Below are 23,559 nucleotides of genomic sequence, written 5' to 3'. Positions count from 1 at the left end.
CTACACCAGCACCACCAAACCCTACACCAGCACCACCAAACCCTACAGCACCCCACTCGGTGATGTCCCCAGGTTGGTTTGGTGTGGCCCCCTCCCACCCCACACGCAGACACCCCACCTTGCTGCCTGCTGAAGGACGCACCACGCTGCTGGGACGTCTTCACCACACGTGGTGCCTGCAGGGAAGCAGCCAGGTCCAGCTGGAGGCTCTCAGAGGATCCTCATGAGATGGCACCTTCCTCACTGCAGCATTGCCCTCGTGGGCACAGGACCCCAGCAGGAGAGCATAAATCTCTTAGGGGATTAAAATAATCCTTAACAAAGATATGGGGCCGTGCGGGTGGCTGGTCCCGAGGTGGGGGCTCGCTGCCCCTGGGGAAGCCAACAGCAGGTTGTGCTCCACGCACTGCTCCCGCTCTGCTTTGCAACAGGTTGCTCGTGGGGAGGGAGCAGCTATTAAAAGGCGGAGAGAAGAAAGGGCGATATCGGAGCCAGCTGTGAAAACAAAGATTAAAACCCTCTGAGCCTACGACCTCCCTTGGCCAACGCGAGGCAAAGAAACGCGCCAACGCTAATTCCTCTGTCCGCGTCCGTCCAACAGGCATTTTTTCATGAATGAGCAGGTCGAGGCGGAAGGGGAGGAGGGGGAGATGCGGGAGGAGAAGGTGGACAATCCTTCCTTTCCTTTGGCACAGAGAACCTCTGCATCTGGCAGAGGCAGGGCCGTGGGGCCGAGCCAACACCGCTCTGGTGCTCGGGGCTGGGCTAGGTGGGAAGCCAAATGAGGTTTTCTTCTCCCTTTGCTGATACAACAGGATGCTCCTGGAGGTGGGAATCTTCCCAAGAGAGCACCAGGTGCATGGTGCAGGTTTTGTGGAGCAATGAGAAGCTGACACCAAACCCCGCACTGCTCGCTGGGCTGCTACCCACGGCATCGCTGGGGTGGGCACGGGGCCCAAACATCCCCCTGCCAGGTACTTGGCTAAGGTCCCCACGCAGGCTGAGATGGGACGTGGAGGATGCTACAGTCACTGTTTAATCATCAATAACACCGAAATCCCCCCAAGACATTCACCGAGCCCCTTTGTGGGCTCCCCGGTATCGTGCTCACATTTCCTTTCTTCTAAGCTCGCTGCCCAGAGCCGGCTCTGTTGATTTCAGTGTTGCTTAAAGAGTGAAACGGCATGGAAAACACAAGGAAAGAGTACAAAAGGAAAAAAAAAAACCCTGATCCTCCTCCACGGTGTGATAAACAGCTCTTAGAAATGCCAGGCCAGGGTATCAGTTACACCCGCAGGAAGCTATTGGATGCTGTTTGCTGCTGGCTGAGTGAGGTTTGTCTTCTTCAGCAGGGCTCCAGCAAGAGCTGGACCCCCAGCCCACCGCACTTGGGTCTTCCAGGAAACCCCCGGGACATTTTCTGGAGTGAAGAGCTGCAGTCGGTGACCTGGCCGTTACCAGAAGCGGAGGGAAGATGAAGCTGTGGGAAGATCTCCCTGAAAATTCCCTCTTTCCACCTCTGGCCCTTTCCCTCCCTTCCTTTTCAAGGCGTTCTCCCTTTAGCCTCCAGACAGAAAAAATGAAGAAGCCTCCGCACCATCTGTTCCTGAGAAAGGCTCGGTAACAGCGCAAGTCCCTGCCCTGTACGGAAGGGATGTGAACCAAACCCACAAGCTGTGTCCTGCAGCGTTGCTTTCCAGCAGGACGATCTGCACGTGGACGGGTGAGGTAGAGCCCTGCAGGCCATGTGTGGCCGCAAGGAGCTGGAGCAGAGCCCCACAGCAGCATCCACCCCGCTGAGCCGTGAGGAGCATGGAGTCTGTGAGCTTCCTTGCGTCATCTGCAGAATCACAGAATTTCTAGGTTGGAAGAGACCTCAAGATCATCGAGTCCAACCTCTGACCTAACACTAACAGTCCCCACTAAACCATATCCCTAAGCTCTACATCAAAACGTCTTTTGAAGACTTCCAGGGATGGTGACTCCACCACCTCCCTGGGCAGCCTGTTCCAATGCCTCACAACCCTTTCAGTAAAGAAGCTCTTCCTAACATCTAACCTAAAACTCCCCTGGCGCAACTTTAGCCCATTCCCCCTCATCCTGTCACCAGGCACGTGGGAGAACAGACCAACCCCCACCTCTCTACAGCCTCCCTTGAGGTACCTGTAGAGAGCGATAAGGTCGCCCCTGAGCCTCCTCTTCTCCAGGCTGAATAAGCCCAGCTCCTTCAGCCGCTCCTCGTAGGACTTGTTCTCCAGGCCCCTCACCAGCTTCGTCGCCCTTCTTTGGACCCGCTCAAGCACCTCCATGTCCTTCTTGTAGCGAGAACTTCATCCATCAATGTCTTTTTTTTTTTCTGTCTATTTGTTGGGTCCCTATTGCCCTCAAAGCCTTGGAGCCTTCACCTCAACCCCCTGCAGCCAACCTCGGTGCTGCTGTGCCACCTCGGGGGTGACCCCAAGAGGGGCACCTGCCCCATGTTACTGCCCCTCTGTCCCACGTGCCCGTCTTGACCCACACCACTGTGCCCAGCTTGGATGTGTATCTCCCTCCTGCCTACACCCTTAGCAAAATGTTACGGCATCGCTCTACGACGATCCCTTTTGCCTCAGTCCCCACTGGTTTTATCTGTCCTATCAGCTCCAATGACCATAGTTCACCAAACCCGTGCCCGGCACACCTGGTGCCACATCTCCCCACCCTCAGGATCCTGCTCTGCTGCTCTCCATTCAAACGTCCTCACCCCGTCCCCATTTCAAAAATTCAGCTGATCAAGCACTATGTTTTTTTCCGTTGGCCGGAGCCCTTCTTCTCCTCTCTGCGTTTAATTGTCCGGCTGCAATAGCCAACGATTTCCAAAACCCGACGGAAAATTAAAGAATCGGTGCAGGAGCAACACCACCCCTGCCTTGGAGAACGGCGCTCTCGTTTCCTGCCAGCCATCCTCTTTCAGGCACCGAGAGCGAAAAAAATGTGGTCCCTTTCCATCCACTAAGTCACCCCCTTGGACCCGGAGCGGGGCAGGACAACTACACCTAGTTCCAGCTATTGAAATGCCGGCAGCGCCTCCAGCCCACAGGAACTGACCCGCCGCTGCCGCCGAGGCCGGTGGAAGCGCTGATGACATGCGAACATCAGTGACCCCATCATTTTCCAGTGGTGGTGGCTGAAGTTGGAGCCAGAGCAGAGCCAGGGGTGGAGGACTGCGAGCTCAAGGGACCGTGGGGATGCTCAACCCTACGGAGGAGTCAAGGGTTGGGTGGAAGGGGAATTACGGCTTTGCTCGGGGTTAGCCCCACCAGTCCAAGCCCTACCTGTGCTCAACCAGAACGCTCTGCACGTCAGCATATCCAAATCCATGATGCCACAGAAATCCTGAGTTCAGGAACTCAAAACAGAGTTGGTGAGCTTCATAGGATCAAGAAATGGGGTCATCACCGTACCCTCAAATGGGCTTCTCCTGAGCTCAGCACTCTGCCCAGCAGAGAAGTCCGTGCACGTCCTCAGCCCATCCTGGCCAGCTCCAAGAAGGGCCCATCGCTCCCCCACCAGCTCCCCAGGTCCCTGGCAGGCCCCCACTCATGGAATTTTGGGTGCTTTTCCCTGCATTTTTGGGAAATGACCAATTTCAACATGCCCATCCATGCAGCAGCCCTCCAAATACCGTGGAAAAGAAGAGGAACGGAGGGGATTTGAGGGTGTGAGACGGACAGGGCTGGGGGAAAGGTGCCCCCCAGGCAGGTCTGTTTTTAAAAAAGCAGTTACTGGCAGGGAAGAGGCCAAATCCTGCATTCCTCAGTGAAGGAATCCGGGTGATGTCACCTCCTGCCCGGGGACAGGAGCGGTCCTGCCGCCCGCGGCTCCCTTCGGGCAGCCCCTGCCCGTGCTACAAATATTTGTGTTGGCCTCTCTGCTGGAAGCGTCCCGTTACAAGGAAGAACAGCAGGATGGGCTCTCCTACCGTACGGCTCCTTTCTGCCCCCGCACATTAGCACGGGCCACAGGTTAATAGGATTTCACACATGCCAGACGAGGTTTTACTGGTTTTTCTTTTTTCTTTCTTTCTTTTTTTTTTTTTTTTTTGTGCTGCCGTGCAGTTCGAGATAGCAGAAAATCCTTAAAATAGAAGGCTGCTTGCTCCAGCAAGCCGGTTTTACCCAAATTTGCTCCATTCTCTCGTATGCGCGCCTAGATTGGAGGCACGTGCGTGTGCCTCCAGTCCTCTGGCTTTCTCTTTTCTCTCTCTAGTAGGCTACAACAGGGTAAAGCAAGTCAAATTTCCTCATCAAGTGGCCTGCGATAAAGTGCCTTTTTCCCTGAAAGGGGAGCCCCTGGAGATGCTTCCAGGAACAGGGTTGCAGGGGTATGGGGCAAGCGTGGGGTGACGCGGAGGCAGGACCACGTGCGCGTGGTGGCTTTGCCTCGGAAGGGAAAGAGCGATGAGACAGGAGGACACAGCTCAGCTCCCTGCTTCATGTGCTCATGTCAGAAGGGATAAACTGCGTCCTTACGCTCCAAGATGACCCACTGCACCTAGAAGTTTTGGATCTGCAGACCTGAGCTGCAGGTCTAAGGAGAGGGACAGTCCTGCCTCCAGCAGGGAGCTGTAGAAGGGCAGGGAGAGGTTTTTTTGGGATGTTGGTGAGCTTAGGTTGCTCCAAACCCCGCAGCTGTTGGTGCAATCCCACTAAAGTCACCAATTTTAGTAAAATCTGAGCCGTGCCACTGGGATCCTAGCACTGTGACAAAGCAAGGAGCAGCGGGAAGGGAAACGAGCCGAGATTTTAACACCAGCAGAAGGTGCTCCCCTGTATCTGAGCAGCGGATGAGCTGCTTGGCTTTACAGAACAGCACGTTTAAGCAATTGCTTTTGGAGGTTTCCCAAGCCAGTATCTTTTCTGCTGACCACGTTGTTCTGCCAGGCCAGGGACACGGTCCCGCTGGGAGCGGGACACGGCCGTCAGTAGCGGTACGGCCACATCAGGACTGATCCCACCACACCGAGGGTGAAACCCTCCCATCCCTGCAGCAGCCTCCCGAGCCCTACAGGATCCAGGAGGTCCACCCCGTTGCCCCATGCCCTCAATCAGCCCTTTTCCAATTAGTGCAGGTCAGTCACCAGCGCTCCTTTGCCCTCAACCTCCAATTACGAGAGGTTCCAGTGAACGTTTCAAGCCGTGGATAAACCACACCCCGCCAACATAAACACCGTGAGACGCTCGGAGTTCATCCTCACTCAAACTGCTGCTGCAATTTTCTGGAAAGGCCAAAAAAAAAAAGTGCCCTGAGCTGCCGGGGAGCTCGGGAGCCACCCGCCAGGGGGAGAAACGCCGGCTGCAGGCTTGCAGCAAAGCTGCTGGCAGCAGAGCCTCCGCCTCGTCCTCCCGCCTTGGGAGCTCGGGGCGAGCTCTGCTCGTGGAGTATCAAATAAATCAGCCCCACACCCACGCACATCCTGGCCAGCACGCAGAGCCTCGCATGTATTTTGCTGTTTTTGCACAATATTTCTTGCAGAAAGCTGTCTGCTTTCCTCCGCCGTTCTTCTAGCCTCGCTGCCCCGAGGAGCAGGGGATGTCAGCCTTTTTCAGCCATCTCCTCCCGTTTGCCAGGGCAGCCCTCTCTACAATCACAGCTAGGAAGGAGCTTCTCCTGCAAACGAGCTTCTTGTGGGCTCCTCAAAAGTGCCCTGCTGACCCCGCTGCTCACACTCATCCACAGGAGCAGAGCAGGAGATCAAAACCTTCCCGGGGGCTCCTCGGAACACAGCTCACAACAAGTACAACCCGGCACGGACTCACCAGGCAGCCCCGTCCTCCCGTGTCTGCCACTGAAGCTTTCTCTGGTCTCAGGGCAGAAACATCCTTGGCTGGGCCCTACAGAGGCATGGGGAACTGGGAGGCTGGAGGTGTGGAGCGGTCCTGATGCTCCAGCCCCAGCCCTGGTCTCTTGGCCGTGGGTCTCACCCCACAGCACACTGGAAGAGCAGCAGCGTGGATGGTATCAGCCGTAGGACATCTGGCAGGCCAAAGGGAAGGACACGGCGCTCCTCTCCATCTCCTGATCTCGTGGGGTTGTGCAGTCCATCTCCCCTAAGGACATGTGGCGGAGCTCTGCTGGCCTGCTGGGGCTCCTCATCTCTCCACTCCCACCCGGGGCGGTGGGATGGCTCCTGCCCAACCAAACTCCAGGTCCATCTTGGGCAAACCTCTGGCTGTGTTCGATCAGCAGCAGCACTGACCTCCCCAGCAAAGCCCTGCTGCGTGGGGCAGCATGGACGAGTGCAGGAAGGGGGGCTCCACACGCCCCTACCCCACAGACAGCTCCCGGAGCACCTGGTTCATCCTCACTCACGCCCAGGAGCTCCCGCTCTGTCCCTGACACATGAAAAACGCTTTGTCCGGGCTGCTGGGGGCCTGACAGCCACCACCTCCCTCCAAACGCCTCGTCTGCTCGCAACAAAGCCCCATTGACAGGCGGCCTTCCTTCGGTGCCCTTGGGGAAGTGGCTACATCGGGGACGCGCGGCTCCTCCCCAGCCCCGCATCGCCTTCGTCCCCCGGCCGCTCGGGCAGCTGGAGGTCTGTGCGAGCCAGCAGCCTTCCCAAAACGGATGGTTTACGGCGAAAAAATATCTCAAGTTTCATGGGGGATGAAATATCTCTGCCTGGGATCTGTATTGCTGGGGGAAAGCATTCGTTTTCTTTCTAATGGTGACGTGGCAAAAGGCTGGGGAGTCAGTTCTGGAGGTTGCCCCCAGCACTGTGCCTCCGCTGATGTGCCCGAGGCTGGATTTGGGGAGGGAAAATGGGATTTAGGGGAAAACAGGGGGGTGTAGGGGCAGAGGGATGGGATGCTTGGTGATGGGGCTGGTGGCTGTAGGAACCAGGGCTTGCAGGTTGAAGCAGCTCATGTGGGGGGGCTGCACGGAGGCTGGTAGGATGTGGTGTCCCCAGCAGAGGTGCTGGGGTGTCCTGGCTGTCACCCCTGCGGCTATCCCAAACATCTCAAATGGACACCTGCATTTGGGCAACTGAATCGGTTGGGGGGCCAGGAAGAGAAATGGGGTCTTGTAGTAAACCTGGTTAACAATTTCTGTCTGGGAGAGCGGAGGAAATGGCTGGAGAGAGCAGCCAGCAACACCATTGTCCCCGGCAGGAAAAATGGGATGATAGAAACGTGCCTGAAGGAATTTGGCTCGGAAACCGGCAGCAGGTTTCCGAAGCAGAGACCGCTGGATGCGTGGTCAGGGCGTCCAGGTAGAAAGCGACTGGGGACGTCACGGGGTTGTGGTTGGACTGACTCTGGTTCAGGCACCCAGAGATGCTCTTGTGGTCCTCAAGGTCTTTCTCAACCGTGGTGAGGGACGGCAGCATCTCGCCCAGCCTTGGGAGCTCAGGTGCTTGCTCCCAGCTCTCCCATTCCCCCAGCTTCCCACCCTGCAGCTGCAAACTGCCCCGGGGCAGGAAGCACGGCAGGAACATCCCAGCCCTCCTGGTGGGAAGGAAACGGGAGATGCTTGGGGCCAGCAGCGATGCTCCAGCGCGGCGGCTCGGCCGCCCGGGATGAGCCGTGTTTCCGGGCCGCATTCCCAGGTTTTATCTGTTTATATCCCGCTGGTGGGAGAGCGCCCGAAGCTCTCGCGTGCCCTCTGCGGCTCGCTCCCTGGTGTCGGAAAGGTCCTTCGCACAAGGCACATGCTTGTGAACCTCTTGACCAAGCGTGTGTTGGAGAGGGCGTTAAAAAATCACAGCCAGAAATAACAAGGCAGAGCAAAACCACAGCCTCGGGTGATGCCAAGATCCCTCCGTCCCCGCTATGTCGAAACAGACCTAGTCCCACCTCAGATGGTGACGCTGCCTGTAAATTCACCCAGAAATGCGGCCTTACTACCCATCCTGGCCTCATGTTCTGCCTCATCAAACTGCTCACACTGCCCCCAGCCCTGTCCCATCACCCCGGTACTGCCAGCCCCCCTATTCTGGTGGGTGGCATCCCCCGGGCTGGCTGCTGGGGACAATGCTGGTAATGATGGGGACAATGGGACCGAGTCTGTGGCTGGTCCCAGCTGAAGGAAAGGCAGCTACATAACAGTGCTGTCACCCAGAGAGACCTCAGCAGGCTGGAGAAAGGGATTGAGGGGACCCAGGTGAGGCTGAGGGGACCCAGGTGAGGCTCAGCAAAGACCAAGGCAGAACCATGGCCCCAGTGGGACGCAGGCCAGCTGGGAGGATCTGGCTGGAGAGCAGCTCTGCAGACAAACTGGGGTCTTGGTGACAAGTCCTGGTGACAAGAGGCGTCCAAAATGGTTGTCCAAGGAGAGACTGAGGCTGAGCAGCCCAGAGAAGAGAAGGAGAAAGTTTCACTGGCAGCAGCTGCCTCACAGGAGTCTGTGAGGAAGGTGGACCAGGCTCTCCTCAGAAGTGCACAGTGAAAGGACAAGCTGCAGCCAGAAACACTTCAAATGGATGTAACAAATACATATACATATTTTTTTCCATGACAAACGTTGGCACGGGGAGCAGGTAGCATCTCCACCCTCGGAGATAACTCATTTGGACAGGGCCCTGGGCAACCTCACCCACCACGACCACCACAGGCCAACCACCGCTGGCCTTCCCCCGAGGCCTCCTGAGGTACCTTCAGCCTCCATGCCCCCGGCTGCAGCTGGCTCCCCACCATCCCTCCTCCCACCTCCACAGCCCGGCAGCCTCCCCAGGGGACAGCAGAGCCTCTGCTGGGCATGAGGACAGGCCTTGGGCCAGGCACAGGGCCCACAAGGAGCCATCTTGTGCCCTAGGAGTAGCAGGGGCACCTGAGGCTGACAGCCTCCTTTTCCGTATCTCGTGACGACAGCGTGCAGCAGCCCAAACCCTTATTTTTCTTTTTATTGTTTCTGGCAACGAGGAGCTGGAACAACAGCGGTTTACATGGCCGGTCACCAAGATCTCTGAGCAACACAGAGGGTCAAAGGGAGCTGCTCGGCCTTTACAGTGCCCCTGGGTGGAGGAACCGAGGGTGGGCAAACCCCAGAGGAGCCTGGAAATGGCGGGGGAGCGGCGCTGAGGGAGAGGAGCCTTTCGGTGCCCTGCTCCACCTCCCCGAGCCGCGTGTTACAGGGGAAGGGGGGTTCCTCATGACACACACGGAGAAACATCCTCTGGTATTCGGGCCTGGAAAGCGCCCAAGGATTGTCTCAGAAATAGCTCTCGCGGCTCGCAGGAGGACGAGGCGGGGACCCGCCGTGCCCCTTTCCCCTGTTCTCAGCCGCCCGTGACTTCACCCAGCCCTGTTAAATCGCGTTTCCTTCCTCGGGACGCTTCCTAAGGAGGCTTTTGGGGGAGGACAGATTGCCCTCCCGTGGCTCTTGGAGGTAATTTGGGTGAAAGGAGGAGGTGCCGGCAGCCTCCTGAGCCTCAGGGGGCCTGGGGTGTTTGTCCCTCCCCAGCAGCACAAGACGTGGTGTGTCCAAACCTAAAGGAGGCCATTAGGAGCCCCCAAAGGGCATTGGGGCCAGGAGGGGCTTGCCAGCCTCCAGGGGACCCCGGTGGCCACCGAGGTGGCTCTGAGGGGACCAGAGAGCTGGGGGTCACCCCCGATGAGAGGGAAAAATGGTTAATGGGGAGATGAGGCCACCAGCTGCTGCCCTCCCTGTGCCTCAGTTTCCCCAGCTGCACCAGGGAGAAGACAGCCCTTGTGAGGTGCTTTGAGGTGTGAGGATGACAGGTGTGCTCACGTCCTTGGATGTCGGAATTATTTTTAAAATAAAACAAACAACAAGACAAAAGCACCTTACAAAGAGCGTCACCTCCTCAATGGACCTTTTGTCAGCGGTTAGGGACACCAGCTGCGAAACCACAGCTTCTGCTGGGGTCATCTCAGCCCAACGCCTGTCCCCATCAATTCTTGGGCTTAAAACCCTAAATAAGTCCAGGAAAAAGGCCAGCCCATGCCCATCTGTGAGGGGCCAGGTCCCTGCAAACCTCATGGCCGGGCAGGACACATGCAGGTCTGCTTCACACTCTGCAAACATCTCGAGGACCCCACACCTCGCAATTTCTTAAGTAGCACCACCATACGAAACTGCTCCAAATAACTCATTTTCCCCATTTTAATGGGAAGGAATGTCCTTGGGATGGGGGCAGCCAAATTTTCATCCTTTTATTTCCCAAGTGTGCTACTTCTCCCAGCTGCTTTCTGGGAGGACGGAGCTGGGAGCCAGCCTGGCCGTGCTGGAGGGATGTGCTCCCAGAAGGGGATTTTGGGGGAAAGGAGCTGGCAGCACACCCCAGGACTGCAGCAGGAGGACGAGGGGAGGCTTCGCTGCCCTCAAAGTGGTCCAAAGACAAACTTCAGCCCAAACTACAGATTTTTTGACTGGATTTCCGGTGAGGAAAACATCTTTGACAGAGTTTAGGGAAATACTCTTGTAAGTGCCCAGCTTGAACACAACCTTAAATGCTTCTAAAAATCTCAGCTGAGTTCCATCATGGACCTGGAGCAACATCTCTTTCTGCCTGGTTGTGTAACAGTTCCAAGCAAAGCCCTGGGTCCAAATTCCTAAGGGTTTGCCCAGACCCTAAGCAGAGTTTGCTTTCTTTAGCTTAAGCACACATTTAACATATAAAACATTTTAAAACCACAAAAAGAAGCCAGCTTCCACAGCTCCCAACACCACACTCATGACGAAAATCAGTGAAGGAGTGAGCTGGTCCCCGGCAGGACGAGGACCAGAGCATCTTTTTGCCCCCCACACCGACGCTCCCTCCGAACCCAGGGTCCCCGCCGTCGCAGCCAGCCGTACCTTTCACAGCCAGGAAAAAAGGCGCGGGTCCTCACCGCATAACCGCAGCCCCTGGGGGAAAATCCCTGCTGCGCCGCCGGCCCCGGCCCTGCAACAAAGCCAAGGAGGAGGCGATTATTGCCGGGCATCTCTCTGCCAGGCACAATGCAGCCGCGGCTCAGCGGCGCGCTCAATGCTGTCATTGTTCCCTCCCGGAGCTGCGGCTCCTGCACGTGGCGCGGATCCTGGATAACATGCTTCAGGGGCACAGCGGTGGCTGGGAAATTTGGGTTGTGATTCACATCTGTTGAGGGCTCGCTGGTGGAAAGGAGGGATGCTCAGGGTGGTGTTCGGGAGGGAGCCTTCCAGGGACTGAGCACGGGGATGCTGCGTCCAGGGGAGGACCCCACGGAGAGGCCACCACGATGCACAAGGAGAGGATGAGTGGGGTGGAGAAGAGAAGGGGAGATCTTACTGCTAAGCGTGGCCCAGCAGGAGGCCAGATGATGGGGAGACATGGAGGAAGCTCAAATCACTCCTTCAGGAGCACCAGGAGCCGCTCGCTGCAGGACCGGGGGATTTGCTTCTTTCCAACCGTGGGATGAGTTGCAATGGGCTCAAAACATAGCATGTGGGGGTTCAGGTTAGATTTCAGCAACAAAACCAGTGAAGAGCCTGAAGGTGTTATCACAGCCAGGCCATCTGCTTTATTTCTGCTCCTCCAACCCCAGCCCTGGTGCCTGGGGTTCAGCAGCAGGTCCTAAAGCGGATGGCCTGAAGCTGCGGTGCTGGCTGGGAGCACCAGCGCTGATGCTTGGCAGAGCAGATGGAGCAAAAAAACCACAGCGCATTCCAAAAAAGTACATAGACGAAGGGAAAACAGATGAGGGAGAGCTGCTGTGATGCAGGGGGCTCCTTCCCGGGGCAGGGGGGATGCAGGAGCAGCGAGCCCAGTGCTCACAGAGCCCAAGCTGAGCTCCATGAGCACGACCACGATAATCAGCAAGGGTTTGGCTGCCGGGGGTCCGCCTGCCCCATCCTTCCCATCACAGCAGGATCTGGGCACCAGCATCTGCCCTTTTCTGCCTCCCTTCTTTTTATCGCTTCCCCGACCTCTGGCAACCGGGATGGGGAAAGAAAGAGCCGGGAAAACATCCTGCTCCTCCCTCCTCTCATGCCCGGGGAGGAAGAAGCACGGAGCCAGGAGGGGACCGCGTCCCGCCCGCACGAGCATCCTGTTGTACCAGTTGCCGCCGCACGCAATCTGAATTGCAGATGGCTTCGGGCGATTTACGGGGATGGAGCCACGTCCTGGACCAGCAGAGGCACAGCTGCTGTTATCAGAAAAAAAAAAAATGAGACTGGACTGAATTCCCCGTTTGTTTTTTTCCCCCATTTTTATGCCTGCGCTCCGTGAGACGGGGAGCAGGGTGTTGGTACCAGCGCCCAGCCACGTGTGCCGCCCGCCGAGCGGCGCGGGCAGCGGTGTCCCCTGGCTCTTCGGGGATGACACAGCTGCACGGCCGCTCGATGACCCAAATACAGCCTGGTGGGGCGGGCACGGCCACCTCCTGGCCCTGCTCTCCTCCTGCTGCGGGCGGCTGCGCCAGGGGCTGTGGGGGTCTCCTCCTGCGGGCACCCCGGAGCATCTCGTCCCCTGGATCCTTTTCTGGAGAGAAACCTGACATCCTCCCGAGCTGCTTCCTGAAGAAGAGCCCTGGAGGAGCAGCATCCTGGACGGGGACAAACGGGGTTTAATATCCCAAATGAGGATGAATTAATGTTTGGGGCTTTATGGCACCTACCTGCTCTCTGCGGCGTTGCGGGCGGGTGGCTCAGGGTAAGGCGGCAGCAGCCAGCACACAGCGGTCCCCTCGCTGTCCTGCGGGAAGCACAGGAGGGCATCAGCGTCCCCAGGGGAGCACATCCATCATTGCCCCCAAACCATCCCCGGAGCACCCAGGCACAAGCGGCTCCCTCCCGCTGCAAATGTGGACTTGCAGATGCTGGCTGTAGAAAACAAACGCTTTATTTTTTTTTTGGTCAGAAAGCCAGTAACTGGTAGTCTCAGAATCACAAAGTGTCGTCATTTCCAGCCATCAGCCTGACCGACCGCGTCCCACCACAAAACCACGTCCCTCGGTGCCACGTCCGCAGCCGTCACCTCTAAACCCCGTGCCGGGGGGTGGTTTTGGGGAACCCGCTGCCCCTTTCCCCGCAGCCTCCTGCCCGTTTCTGCCCCCGTTGCCCAGTTATTTCCCGGGACGGCTCTGCCCCGCGGCACCTTTCTGCAGTTGCATGGAAGCGAGCTCGAGACTCGGCGCTGCCTCCAAAGACACGGACGCTGAGAAAAGCCTCAGCGAGGACAAGGCTCTGGCCCGGGGGGCTCGTCGGAGGACACGAGGAGGGGAAGAGCCACGGGGGGTTGGATGGGCTGCGGGCTGATTTTGGCTGCTCGATGCCAGCCTGGAGCATGGGTCCAGCATCTCTTGGCTTCCCCCGGGATGATTCAGGCCGGGGGCACCTGAGGCAGGTGCTGGGGCGCTGCCTGCCCTCGTTGTCCCTGCCACCAGCGCCGTGCCACCACCCTGCTCCCTCCCCAGGCAGCATTTGGTGCTGGTGGCCCTGTCATTGCCCCCCAAGGAGGTGAGGACACCTCTGCCATCACGCACCTAAAACCACCAACCCCACATCAACCCCTTCAAACAATATTGGTGTTGTGCAAGGCGAAGCTGGTCCCCCGTTTAGTGACTTGTGCGCGCTGGCGGGGACAGCAAAGACCCCTGAGACACAGCAACGGGGCTGGAGAACGTCTCAGCCTTCCCTCGAGAGCAGCCGGGGTGCTCAGGCCGTGGAAAATGACGTCTGCCTTGCGAAAAACCCAATCAATAGCGGCCGTCTCCTCCTGTCCCCCAACCCTGGACCGAGCTTTGGCGGTCCCTGGTGCCACCCTGAGTGGCCGGCAGCATCCTGGAGAAGGCAAACCCCGGAGCCAGCAGGGCGGTTGGTTTGGGAAGTGTAATTAGCACCACTGGATGTTCCCTTCTGAAGGAGCAGCAAGGAAACCTCCCAGCTGGTGCCTCTCCTCCCCTTGTTGGGAGGAGCAGCCCCGAGCCCAGCCTTTGGGATCACCTGCACGCCCCAAACACCCGCGACCTAACAACACCTGCCCCAAAACCTGCACGTGATTTTTTTTTTGCACACAGCAGGGACGGGGACCATCAGCCTTGCGGGATGCTGCCACCCTGCGCGTCCCGGCCCTCGTAACCCCTCCAGCCCCCAAACTCGCTGCCTCCCGCTGTCCTACTGGTGGCCCCCCACAGCCAGACAAGGACCAAACCCCCTCTAACCACTCTTCTCCCATCTCCACTGCCCCCTCACCCCCTAACATCTCACGCTGGCATCCTGGCAGAGCAGCCGAGGAGCAATTAGGCACGGCTAAGGCGGCACAACGCTCTCCTTGCCCCTGGAAAGGGACACCCCGCATCCCCTAGCTGCTGCCGCAAGACCCCAAAGACGCCCCCCAGACCCCCAAATCCCGCCTGGGCAGGCAGCACGCGGGCTGAGCATGCAACGCTTGCCTTTTTTTTTTCTTTCCCTCCGTATTTAGATGATGAAACCTCCTCCCCTCCGCGGAGCCGAGCGCCGAAAGGCCCCGCACGAGCCGCTCGCCGCCGTCCCTCCTCGACGCGTCGCCATCCCCGACGCCCACCCCGTCGCTTCGCATCAGCGCGGGCACCGAGGCGTCGGGTCCAGCGGCCGAGGAGGCAGCGGCTAAAAGCAGGTCACCCGATTTCGGGCGGGTTATTTAGGATTCCCTCCCTGCTCTCACCGGGGAAGGGAGCAGCGGGAGCCGAGAGCCGCAGCTCAAGCGCTCCGAATGACTTCCCCCCCCCCCCCCCCCGCCGCCCTCGCAAAGCATCGGCTTTGTCCCTGCCTGTTCCAGGAGCCCTCGCTCACCTCTCCCGCAGGCTGGATTTGGGGCTGGCAGCCGTGCGGCTCCGGGGACCGGGGGGTTCCGGCTGCTGGGCACGCAGCCGCTGGGCATTGCCATCTGGCCGCAGCTCCGCGGGTCCCGAGCGGTGGCCGGGGACCTCCGGAGCGGGGCGAGCGCCGCAGTCGCGCACCTCCGCGTTTGAACGCTCCGCAGCGTGGGCCCCCTGCGTTTTCCTGCCGTCCTTTCTGCCATCTAGAGGGGAGTTTTCCCCATTGCAAACGCGTCCCACGGAACGGAACCGAGCACCAGCCTTGGGAAATATCGCCCAGGGTCCATCGCTCGGCACCGAGAGCGGCGGGAGCAGGAGCCTGGGCACAGCGGTGCCCCTCGACACGACGGGGACAGTGGGATGGGGAAATTTTAGGGCAGAGTTTTGCTGGTTATTTAACCAGAAGCTAGGAATTTGCCACGCCATACTGGAGGATCGCACCCTAAGCTACAGAAAATATTTAAAACACCCCGAGAGAGGTAAAGGGTGAAACTACCGGGCAGCTCTCATCTCACTCAACGCACACAAGGCGCAAAAAGGGCTGCGGGAGGTCAGCTCCTGCCTGTGCCTCACGGGGAGGACGGAGTTCAGAATGTTAGGAGGGGGCCAGGAGCAGGGAAAAACCAGAGAAATAGGATATCAAGAGGGTAAGACCCAGGAGAGATGAGTTAAAAGCACAAGCCTGTCATGGGAAGACAGTTTTGGTGAGCAAACGGGAACAGGCTGGCACGGCACGATCTGTCCACAAATCGTCTGCACAACGCACTTGGTTTGGGTTTGTTTTTGGGGGAGGATGGACAGAAATAACCACACGTAGGGTGCCAGCTCTGCAGGATTCACCATTTCTCAAGGATCAAACCCCAAATTGTCCGTGTCTGCCAGGAGAGGCTCTGGGACAGCAAGCCTGTGAGGGGAGCCGCGTGCCTCCCACACTCACCTCTGACAAAGTCCGGGGCGCTGCGAGCATCGCGGCTCAGAGGGCAACTAAACCCTCCTGCGAGACCCAGGGCACGATCAGGGAGGGATCAAAGGGCTCAGAACTTCGGTAGAGGCATCAGGGTGTGGGCTGAACAACGCCAGGGAAGCAAAGTGCAAGGCAAAGCTCTCCCTGGCTCGAGCCAGAGACCAGTATGAGGAACGACGGCTAAAACGCAGGGATCCCTGCTAGGAAAGGGGATTTATTTCTGCCCTTAAGAGAGCGTTTTGTGTATCTTTCAAAAAAAAACAGGCTGCACAGCTTGGAAGTCTTCTTTTTCCCCCCAGATTTGAAGGTATAGAAGCAACCAAAGACGTACCCGCACCTAAACTCAAGCGGAACAAGCGCATTTGAATGACAACACCGGGAGCCTGAGGAGGGCGGGCGGGGATGATCAGAAACGCCTGGAAGAGCCGCGGCTGGGTCTGCACGAGGGAGCAGGAGGCGGCCAACGCGGGGCAGCTGCAGGTGCTGGGGAGTCGCTTCCAAGTCATCCGTCTGAGGTGTGACCCCGTGGGAGCACAGCCTGAGCACCCCCGGCGAACAGAAACAAGTGCAAGCCGCTTTTGTTTTCCTTCCTTTTAATAGAAACATCCTAGGGTAACTCTGGGAGGGGGACTGGCCTAAAGGGAATGTCTCTGGAAATGAAACGCCGCGATGTGGTTCAGGAATGATAAGTTAAGACGTCCAGGCGGGCTCAGGACTTCCTGGATTCTTGGGTCTTCTGGATTTCCTGCAAGGAGATGGGGAAAACAACTGAGCGTCCGTCACTCTCGGGAAGCAACGCAGGGTTTGACCGATCTGGGGAATGCAGGGCTTGAGGAGCACAGCAAGGTTTGTCCCAGAGGTCGTCCCTGCTGCGCTGCCCACAGACCTGTGCGTGTTTTGCCCCTGCTCAGTCCAGCTTACCCAGGGAGGGAGGCAGAACCCCCCCCCCCCCCAACACTCACCTCCAGGAGCACCTCCTTCAATTCGGAGTAGGCTTTTTCTAGGTCGTCGTTGACAATGACAAGGTCAAACAGGCCGGGCTCTTTACCTAGGGAAGGAGCCAAGGGCAGAGGAGTTAGAGGAGAACGCGTTCTTTCCCTGTGTCACCGCTCGTGCGTGAGCTGAGCTCCTGCAGCATTTTAATATTATTATTTCAGCCACTGCCGACGCGCTCCTCTGCCAAGTGCCCTCGAGGAACCGCAATGGGAAACGATGCAGGATGATGCTCAGATCCAAGCCAGCTAATGCCCGAGCCCTGCCAGCGCTCCTCGGGGAGCAGAAGCCAGACGTTCGTGCAGAAAGCAGAGCTCCTCAGTCACCAGCGCCCCCCCCCCGGGCTCCCCGGGCACATTGCTCAAAGCCCCCCCGGACTTACTCAGCTCCAGATCTACGCGGGCTGCGCTCAAACGCTTCAGTAAACTTTCCTCTGTCTCAGTCTGTCGGTCACGTAGCCTCTTTTCCTAAACCCAATGACAAAACGCATTCAAGAGACGAGCATCCCAAACGCTGCACGCCGAAAACGTCCCTGCCCCAAGAGCCGGGGCTGGGAGCCGGGCTCTGTGGGCCTCTCTGCCACGTGACTCCTTGCACGGCTTCAGCAAGTTGCACGTGCGTCTCCGCGCCCCCCTCTGAACCACGTCGGTGGCTCGATTGTCCCAGAGGCACAGCGTGATCGGTACTTTGTAGGGCCCCAGGAGGTCAGAGGGCGTTGAGGAACCCCAGTGCTGCAGAGCCAGCCCCCCTCAGGGTTAACTTTGGCAGCTGGAAGCAGGTCTGAGCAGAAGACCTCCGCGCCACAAGCGCACCTAACGCGTTTAAAGCCCGGCCGTGCTGTAACGGAGCCTGTGACCAACAGCAGAAATCACACTGCAGCATGGAAACCCTACAGGAGGGAGCCAAAACCAGGGCAAGGGAAGGTTTATCACTGGGGTGAGGGCCTGGAGAGTCAGACCGGGCAGGAGAGGAGCGTGCTCGGGCAACACCTTCCTGCCTCTGGCTGTGCGGCCCTTAAAATAGAGAGGGAAATCAACGTGGAGATAAACCAACACGGGGGGGGAATTGCCTGGGGGACACGGCCGGAGAGCAAGGCGCCGATTACCTCTAACCGCTACCGGCAAGGGAAGGCAGCCGCTCACCAGGACGTCCATGGACGGGGGCTGCACGGAGATGTAGATGGGGTTCAGGTCCGTCCTCTTGATGTTCTTCACGCCTTGGATGTCGACGTCGAGGACGCAGATCTGGTTCTGGGCCTGCACAGCCTGCACCGCGGCTTTGCTGGGGACGGAACGAACGGGGAAGGGGTCAGAGCCTCAGCACTGGGGGCTTGGGTCCCCCCTCAGCAGGTCTGAAGTTATCCCTTGAAAAGCAGCACCCCAGCCCTCTCCCCGTGCAGGTAACGGGTTTGGTTAACGGGTGTCACCCAGGGGGCTCTGCAGGCACCGTTTGTGCTGGGCACAGGTTCTCCTCCAAGCCAGGGCCCTGGTTTGCTGCCGTGTCCGGGTGGGGAGCAGGAAGAGCCCAGACCTGAGCATCACCTCCAGAAAATCCACAAGAACTCCCCCAGATGGCTTTTTTTTTTTTTGGCTCCAGGCTTCACCTGGTATCAGCCAGCTCCTGCTACAAGCGCTCTGCCGAGAGCCAGCAGCTCCCAGTGCCCCGAGGAAGAAACCCCAACGTCTCCCCTCTGCCTGCAGCCTTCGGAGTTGAGCTTAACTTAACTTAAGCCTTAAGTTAAGAGAAGTCCTGGCTCCTCTGGGCCATCCAAAGGCAGAGCCCTTTCAGGGGGCTCCGTTTTACAGGAATTCATTTGGGGGTTTTAAATATTATTAGCAAGATTTAGGGAGGACAAAGAAACTTCAGCTCCTCTGATAGGCACGAGGAGCTCTGTCCTATCACACATGGCATCAGAAGCACCCTTAGGCACTTGTATGGAAACGGAGGCTTGGAAAGTTTCAGTATTTAATGATTGGGGTTAATTTCTGATCCGGGTTAATTTCAGCCTCCCACCCTGGGGGGAGGCTGAAATGCCCAACGGGGCATTCAGGTCCCCGTTTGCCTCCTAATAACTCCCGGTCCTGTCAGCCCTTTCCACCCAAGCTTATTAAATACCAAATTCCTGCAAATTTCACAGAAGTCAGCCCCAGGAAGGAGCCACCCCGAGGAAAGGGCCCCGCGACCAACTCGGACCGGGTCAGACATCAGGGAGCTGCCGCCTCCTCCGCGTGGCGGCCGAGCGGATTAAGCAGGGCACGCAGGAAGGAAGGGACGAGGGGAGCCTGTCCTAGGCAGGATGTGCCCGGGGATTAAAGAGGCTGAACTTGGCTTCTCCTTGGTGCTGGGTGTCTGAGGTAAACTGGACGGGGAGCTCTCAGGTTGGGTTCCTCTTGCCCCACGAGCGAGGCTGGGAGTGAGAAGGGCAGGGCGGAGACCGCCCTCCTCCTCCAGCCTCAGCGGGACCAGACCCGAGGAACTGCCCCAGCTGCGGGGAAAGCAGCGACGTCTGCGCACGCTGCATTAAAACAGCTTCGTTAAAACAGCCTCATTAAGGAAATGCAGAGTTCCGGACCGCTTCTTTACAGCCATACACCCGCAGCACAGTTTGGGGGCATCCCATTAGCTGCCCCCCCTCAGGAGCTGCCTTAGCTGCTTCCAAAAAACGCTCCAAAACAGGTGCAAAGCAGGTGAATTTCAGGTGACTGTCCCGAATTCAACTAATTAAGCATCCCAGGCCACATTTACCTTTCCTTAGCAGGTCCTGCGCTGCAGCGCCACAGCTTCCTCCCTATAATTAATTACATAAGATATCTGACTTCTAATTAACATTGCAGCTCAACGTTTTATCGATCGTCAGCTCCGACGCCCGGAGCAATGCTATTTTAAAATCCATCCAACTCTTTAACCGTAGTCAAGGCTTCTATTTACGAGTCTGCAAGCACTTGGAAAACACGAAGCGGTGCGAATAGATTGTGAGAACTGCCCCTCTGCAAGAAAATGTTCAGCATACGAGCGACTTCAGGAGGCCTACAGCCCACAGGGAATCTTACAACGCGGCGAGGAGCTAATTGTAGCGAGGTCATTCTTTGCGGGATTTAACTTTGCAGTCTAACGACGGCCAAAGAAATCCGACGGGTGCCTGGCTACCAAAAGGAAAGGCTTCGTTAAGGCAAGAATCTGGGCGCTGGGGAAAAAAAATGGTGTCATTAAAATGTCTTTTCCTTCACCCTGACCTCGGCTCCACCTGGGTTTGGTGGTGAGTGCCCGAGTCACGTACCTCGTCCCATACATATTTCCGGAGAACTCTGCGTGCTCGAGGAACTCCCCAGCGTCGATTTCTTTCTTCATTTCCTCTCGGGTCACAAAGTGGTAATCTGGATGGGAAAAATACCCAGAAATTAACAACTTTGGAGGTAAAGTTCGTGGCCAAAAATACGCGGATGGGTGCTCAGGGGAGAAGCACCTCGAAACCTGCTTAGCACAACGCTGGCAGTCTGCAGATCCGTATTCTCTAACATTTACAGCATCCCCTCGCCACCCCAGCTGACCAGACGCCTATTCAAACCGTTCTGGAACTCCACGGGGCCAGACGTGTGGCTGTGCCCCCTTCTCCACGCGCCTTCCGCTTCCCGGTGCGATTAGAAACCCGCCTGCAAGCCTTAAAGCCACCCCAACGGGACTGCCAAAGCCCTTGGTTTGAGAGCATTTGTGATTGAAGACTAGGATGGGGAACGAGGGGGACATAAAAGGGAAGATGAAATATAAACAAACGTCCCTCTGTCTTTCGATAAATGTTCTCCTTTTCACTTCAGGGTGAAAGCTGCCTTTGGAAGCTAAGCCCTGTTCTGCCTCGGCCAACGTTTCACTGCTCAGTTACGTTCTGGGTTTGTTCTTCCCTCTTCGTTTCCCCTCTCCGGCTGCAGAGCAGTGATTACGGTCTCGTGGCCAGCGAGATCAAAACCCAAAGTGAACACATCCCAACGTGTCGCGACTGAAACGCTCGCTCCTCCTGCCTGCAGGAGCGCACCCTACACGCCCAGTGGTAGGGCCATCTGATCTGCCAGTCGGGATTCACGCGTTTCACACCAAAACTCAGAAGCGTTCGGAGCAGCAACGCGGTGAATCGGGTGAGGCGCCGATCCGCGCCACACTCACCTTTGCCGTTTACTTCTCCGGGTCTCGGCTGCCTCGTCGTATCTGTAAATTAAAAAAAAAAAAAAGCCTACAGATCCCAGACACGTCTCTCAGATCCCTGCCTCGGCGCAGGGGAATTCGCAGCGCCCTGCGTTGCACCGTTAGCTTCATTTCAGGAGATCAGGTCACGCAGCACCCCCACGGGTGCTGAAAATCCCAGATTTAATGAACAGGGGCGAAGCGCTGCAGGTGAATACATCAGGCTGCCTCTGAAGCCTGCTGGAAGTCATCTGGAGTTGTGTTGTTTTAAGAACATGCCCACAGTAAGGCGATGATCACCCCTGAGTTTGCGTAAAGCACCGATTACCAAGGCCTGAGCTGCCAAAGGAGATTTAGGGAAAAATATACACCACGAGACAACCTCGGAGAAGGCAAGGTTTAGTTTGGAGTGAAGGCTTTAGTGAGATACTCAGCTGAATTAAAAGAAATGGAATGAAATACACTAAATGAAAGATGTTTTAAAGTTTTTTCCCCCCTCCGGTATCATTAAGTTCTTCCACATTCCAGGATTTGCTCTTTCACGAGGGAAAGAATCCGGCTTTCACAGATCTAAAGGCAAGGATTCCACCCGCGGCGTCCAAAGCATTAGGGCAGCAAAAAGCATTTTTAAGCACACTTAATGCCCTGCAGAGCCCCAGGGAAAAGCAGGTGAATGAGCTGTGCGTGGCTGAGTAATCTTCGAGGTGTCACTCGAGACAAAGGAAACAACATTCGTACTGCAACAGGCAAGCTGCCCAAAGAAAATCCTGTTCTCTGCTGTGATTAGAAAGCGCGGTGGAATCGGCGACCCCGATGTGTGTCACAATTACCTTACAAACCTCACAACACATCCCAGAGAGCACCAGGCTGAGAGAGCGCCATCCTAGAGAGCACCAGGGAGACCCCAAACCCTCCCGGAGGCACGCAGATACTCACGGGAGACGCTGAAGCCGAAGATGTTCTCGTAATCCTTAAACAATTTCTTGATCAAAGTGCTCTTTCCTGCACCCGACGGGCCACTCAGAACCACCGGCCTTGGTCCCTGCATGGCTGGGAAGACAGGAAAATACAGAGCTGGTTAGAGAAACACAGAAAAAACAGCCACGGGTTCCCAGGAGCATCTCAGGACCATCTGGGTGTCTATCCTCCTCCTCCCCCCGTGGAAATAAACCTCAATGCAGGGGAAATAAACCTCAAAGCAGTCTGGGCACGGCCGTGGTTGGGGACAGGGACACCTGCGGCTCCCAGCCGCGCTTTGAGGCTCGAGGTGCGTGGGCACGCCAGAAGGGTTTGGCTCCCGGAACAGACAGCGGGCAGCCTCGGGACACGCAGACTTTTTGGCAGCGGTTTCTTCAGGCAGAAACGCCTTCCCGTGTCTAATTAGATCACGGCGGTGTCACCCTCACCTCCCAAATCACTTCCGAACCATCCTTAAGCCAAACGCGGCCTCTTACAAAACCGGCTGCGGCCCCGCACCGCCCCGCTGGCTAATCCGGCCTCGCTGCCTCCCTGACCCCGGCCTGCGGGTGCTGGATGCCTCCTTATCCCTAAATCCCCTCCGTGTGGCTCCGTGAGATCGCAGGCAGCAAATTACGGGGGTTTTTCCTCCATTTCCTAAGGACTTTTGGTACTTGCCTGACCTGAGCTTATCCAGGGCGGTAGGAAGAGGCAGGCGTGGGCATAAAACCAGCCAAGGTCAATCGCTGGCCGAAAGGGAACTGCTTTTTGTTGGTTTTTGGGTGCTGCAGGATTAGCCCCTCTGTCTGCGCGTTACCACGCTGCTGGGTTAGGCTTCCTCAGCCGAAAAAATCATCAAGGCTAAAAGAAACCTTGAAGGAGTCCCCGTGGGTACGGGCCGGCGCTGTCCTTCCCCTCGCCTTTGATCCTTGGCAGTTCCCAAAGATCACAGAATCACAGAAAATCCCGGGTTGGAAGGGACCCACAAGGATCATCGAGTCCAACTCCTGAAACCACGGCGTTTCCCCTAAGTGCTCAGCCCCAAAGGCACGAGAACGCCCCCTGCGCCTCCCCACAGCAGACGGGCGTCCTGCGCCTGCAGCGCCTCTGACCTGCCCACAGCTCCTCTCCCTGCTTGTTTCCCTCACCGTAAATCGGGCAGGAGAGCACTGGGGAGCCGGTTTATCCCCCCCCCAGTCACTCCAGCGTGCTCCAAACACGGCTCCTCGTGCCTCACCAGCCCTGTGCATCGCCGCCGTGGGTCCCTACCTCGTGCTTCTGCTCCCTTCCAGCTCCTCGCGACGGGCTCACGAGAAGGCTCGCGGGCAGAACACCGGGCTGCTTGTGAGCTGTTTCATCACCCAGGGGTGATTTTAAGACGGCCAGCAAAGTCCGCCCGCTGATCTTTAATCTCCTCTCGTGGCTTCTGCTCCGCTCCCTGCTCCGGCAGCTGGCCAAAAGCAGGTCTGGAGGGGGCAGAGCAGCGAGCCTCAAGTCCTCTGGGAATGCCAAACCTGGCTCACCGCGACCCCCCGCTCCTGCCTTTCTGTTTCTAGGAGCCTCCTTTAAATCCTGAGGCTCCCCAAATCCTCAGTGGATGGGAGCCGACTGCCCCAAGGTCTCGTTTCAGAGGGTCCGGACTTCGCTGCACCCCTTTCCATCACAACCACTCCGTGGGTGGCAGGCAGCAAACGCCAAGCTGGGAAC

General features: G+C 57.6%; 2 protein-coding genes across 2 annotated transcripts; both read right to left on the bottom strand.

The window, feature by feature from the left end:
• Window positions 1-4,463: 4,463 nt before the first annotated feature.
• On the bottom strand, window positions 4,464-16,235 carry LOC118157080. Its single transcript, XM_035311321.1, has 6 exons — window positions 16,061-16,235; window positions 15,703-15,759; window positions 14,740-14,968; window positions 12,585-12,661; window positions 10,801-10,888; window positions 4,464-6,256 (listed from the first exon to the last, which is right to left on the bottom strand). The coding sequence occupies exons 1-6, from the start codon at window positions 16,233-16,235 to the stop codon at window positions 6,001-6,003; spliced, it is 882 nt and encodes a 293-aa protein (XP_035167212.1). The 3' UTR covers window positions 4,464-6,000.
• Window positions 16,236-16,305: 70 nt separating this feature from the next.
• On the bottom strand, window positions 16,306-23,286 carry LOC118157079 (guanylate kinase-like). Its single transcript, XM_035311320.1, has 8 exons — window positions 23,122-23,286; window positions 21,832-21,945; window positions 20,878-20,919; window positions 20,000-20,096; window positions 17,865-18,003; window positions 17,105-17,189; window positions 16,692-16,777; window positions 16,306-16,474 (listed from the first exon to the last, which is right to left on the bottom strand). The coding sequence occupies exons 2-8, from the start codon at window positions 21,941-21,943 to the stop codon at window positions 16,439-16,441; spliced, it is 597 nt and encodes a 198-aa protein (XP_035167211.1). The 5' UTR covers window positions 21,944-21,945; window positions 23,122-23,286; the 3' UTR covers window positions 16,306-16,438.
• Between the last annotated feature and the right edge of the window lie 273 nt (window positions 23,287-23,559).

Source organism: Oxyura jamaicensis (assembly GCF_011077185.1).
Source record: "Oxyura jamaicensis isolate SHBP4307 breed ruddy duck chromosome 2 unlocalized genomic scaffold, BPBGC_Ojam_1.0 oxy2_random_OJ106666, whole genome shotgun sequence".
Taxonomy (NCBI): Eukaryota; Metazoa; Chordata; class Aves; order Anseriformes; family Anatidae; genus Oxyura; species Oxyura jamaicensis.
Note: the sequence above shows the minus strand (reverse complement) of the source record. Positions and strands in the feature narration are given on the sequence as shown.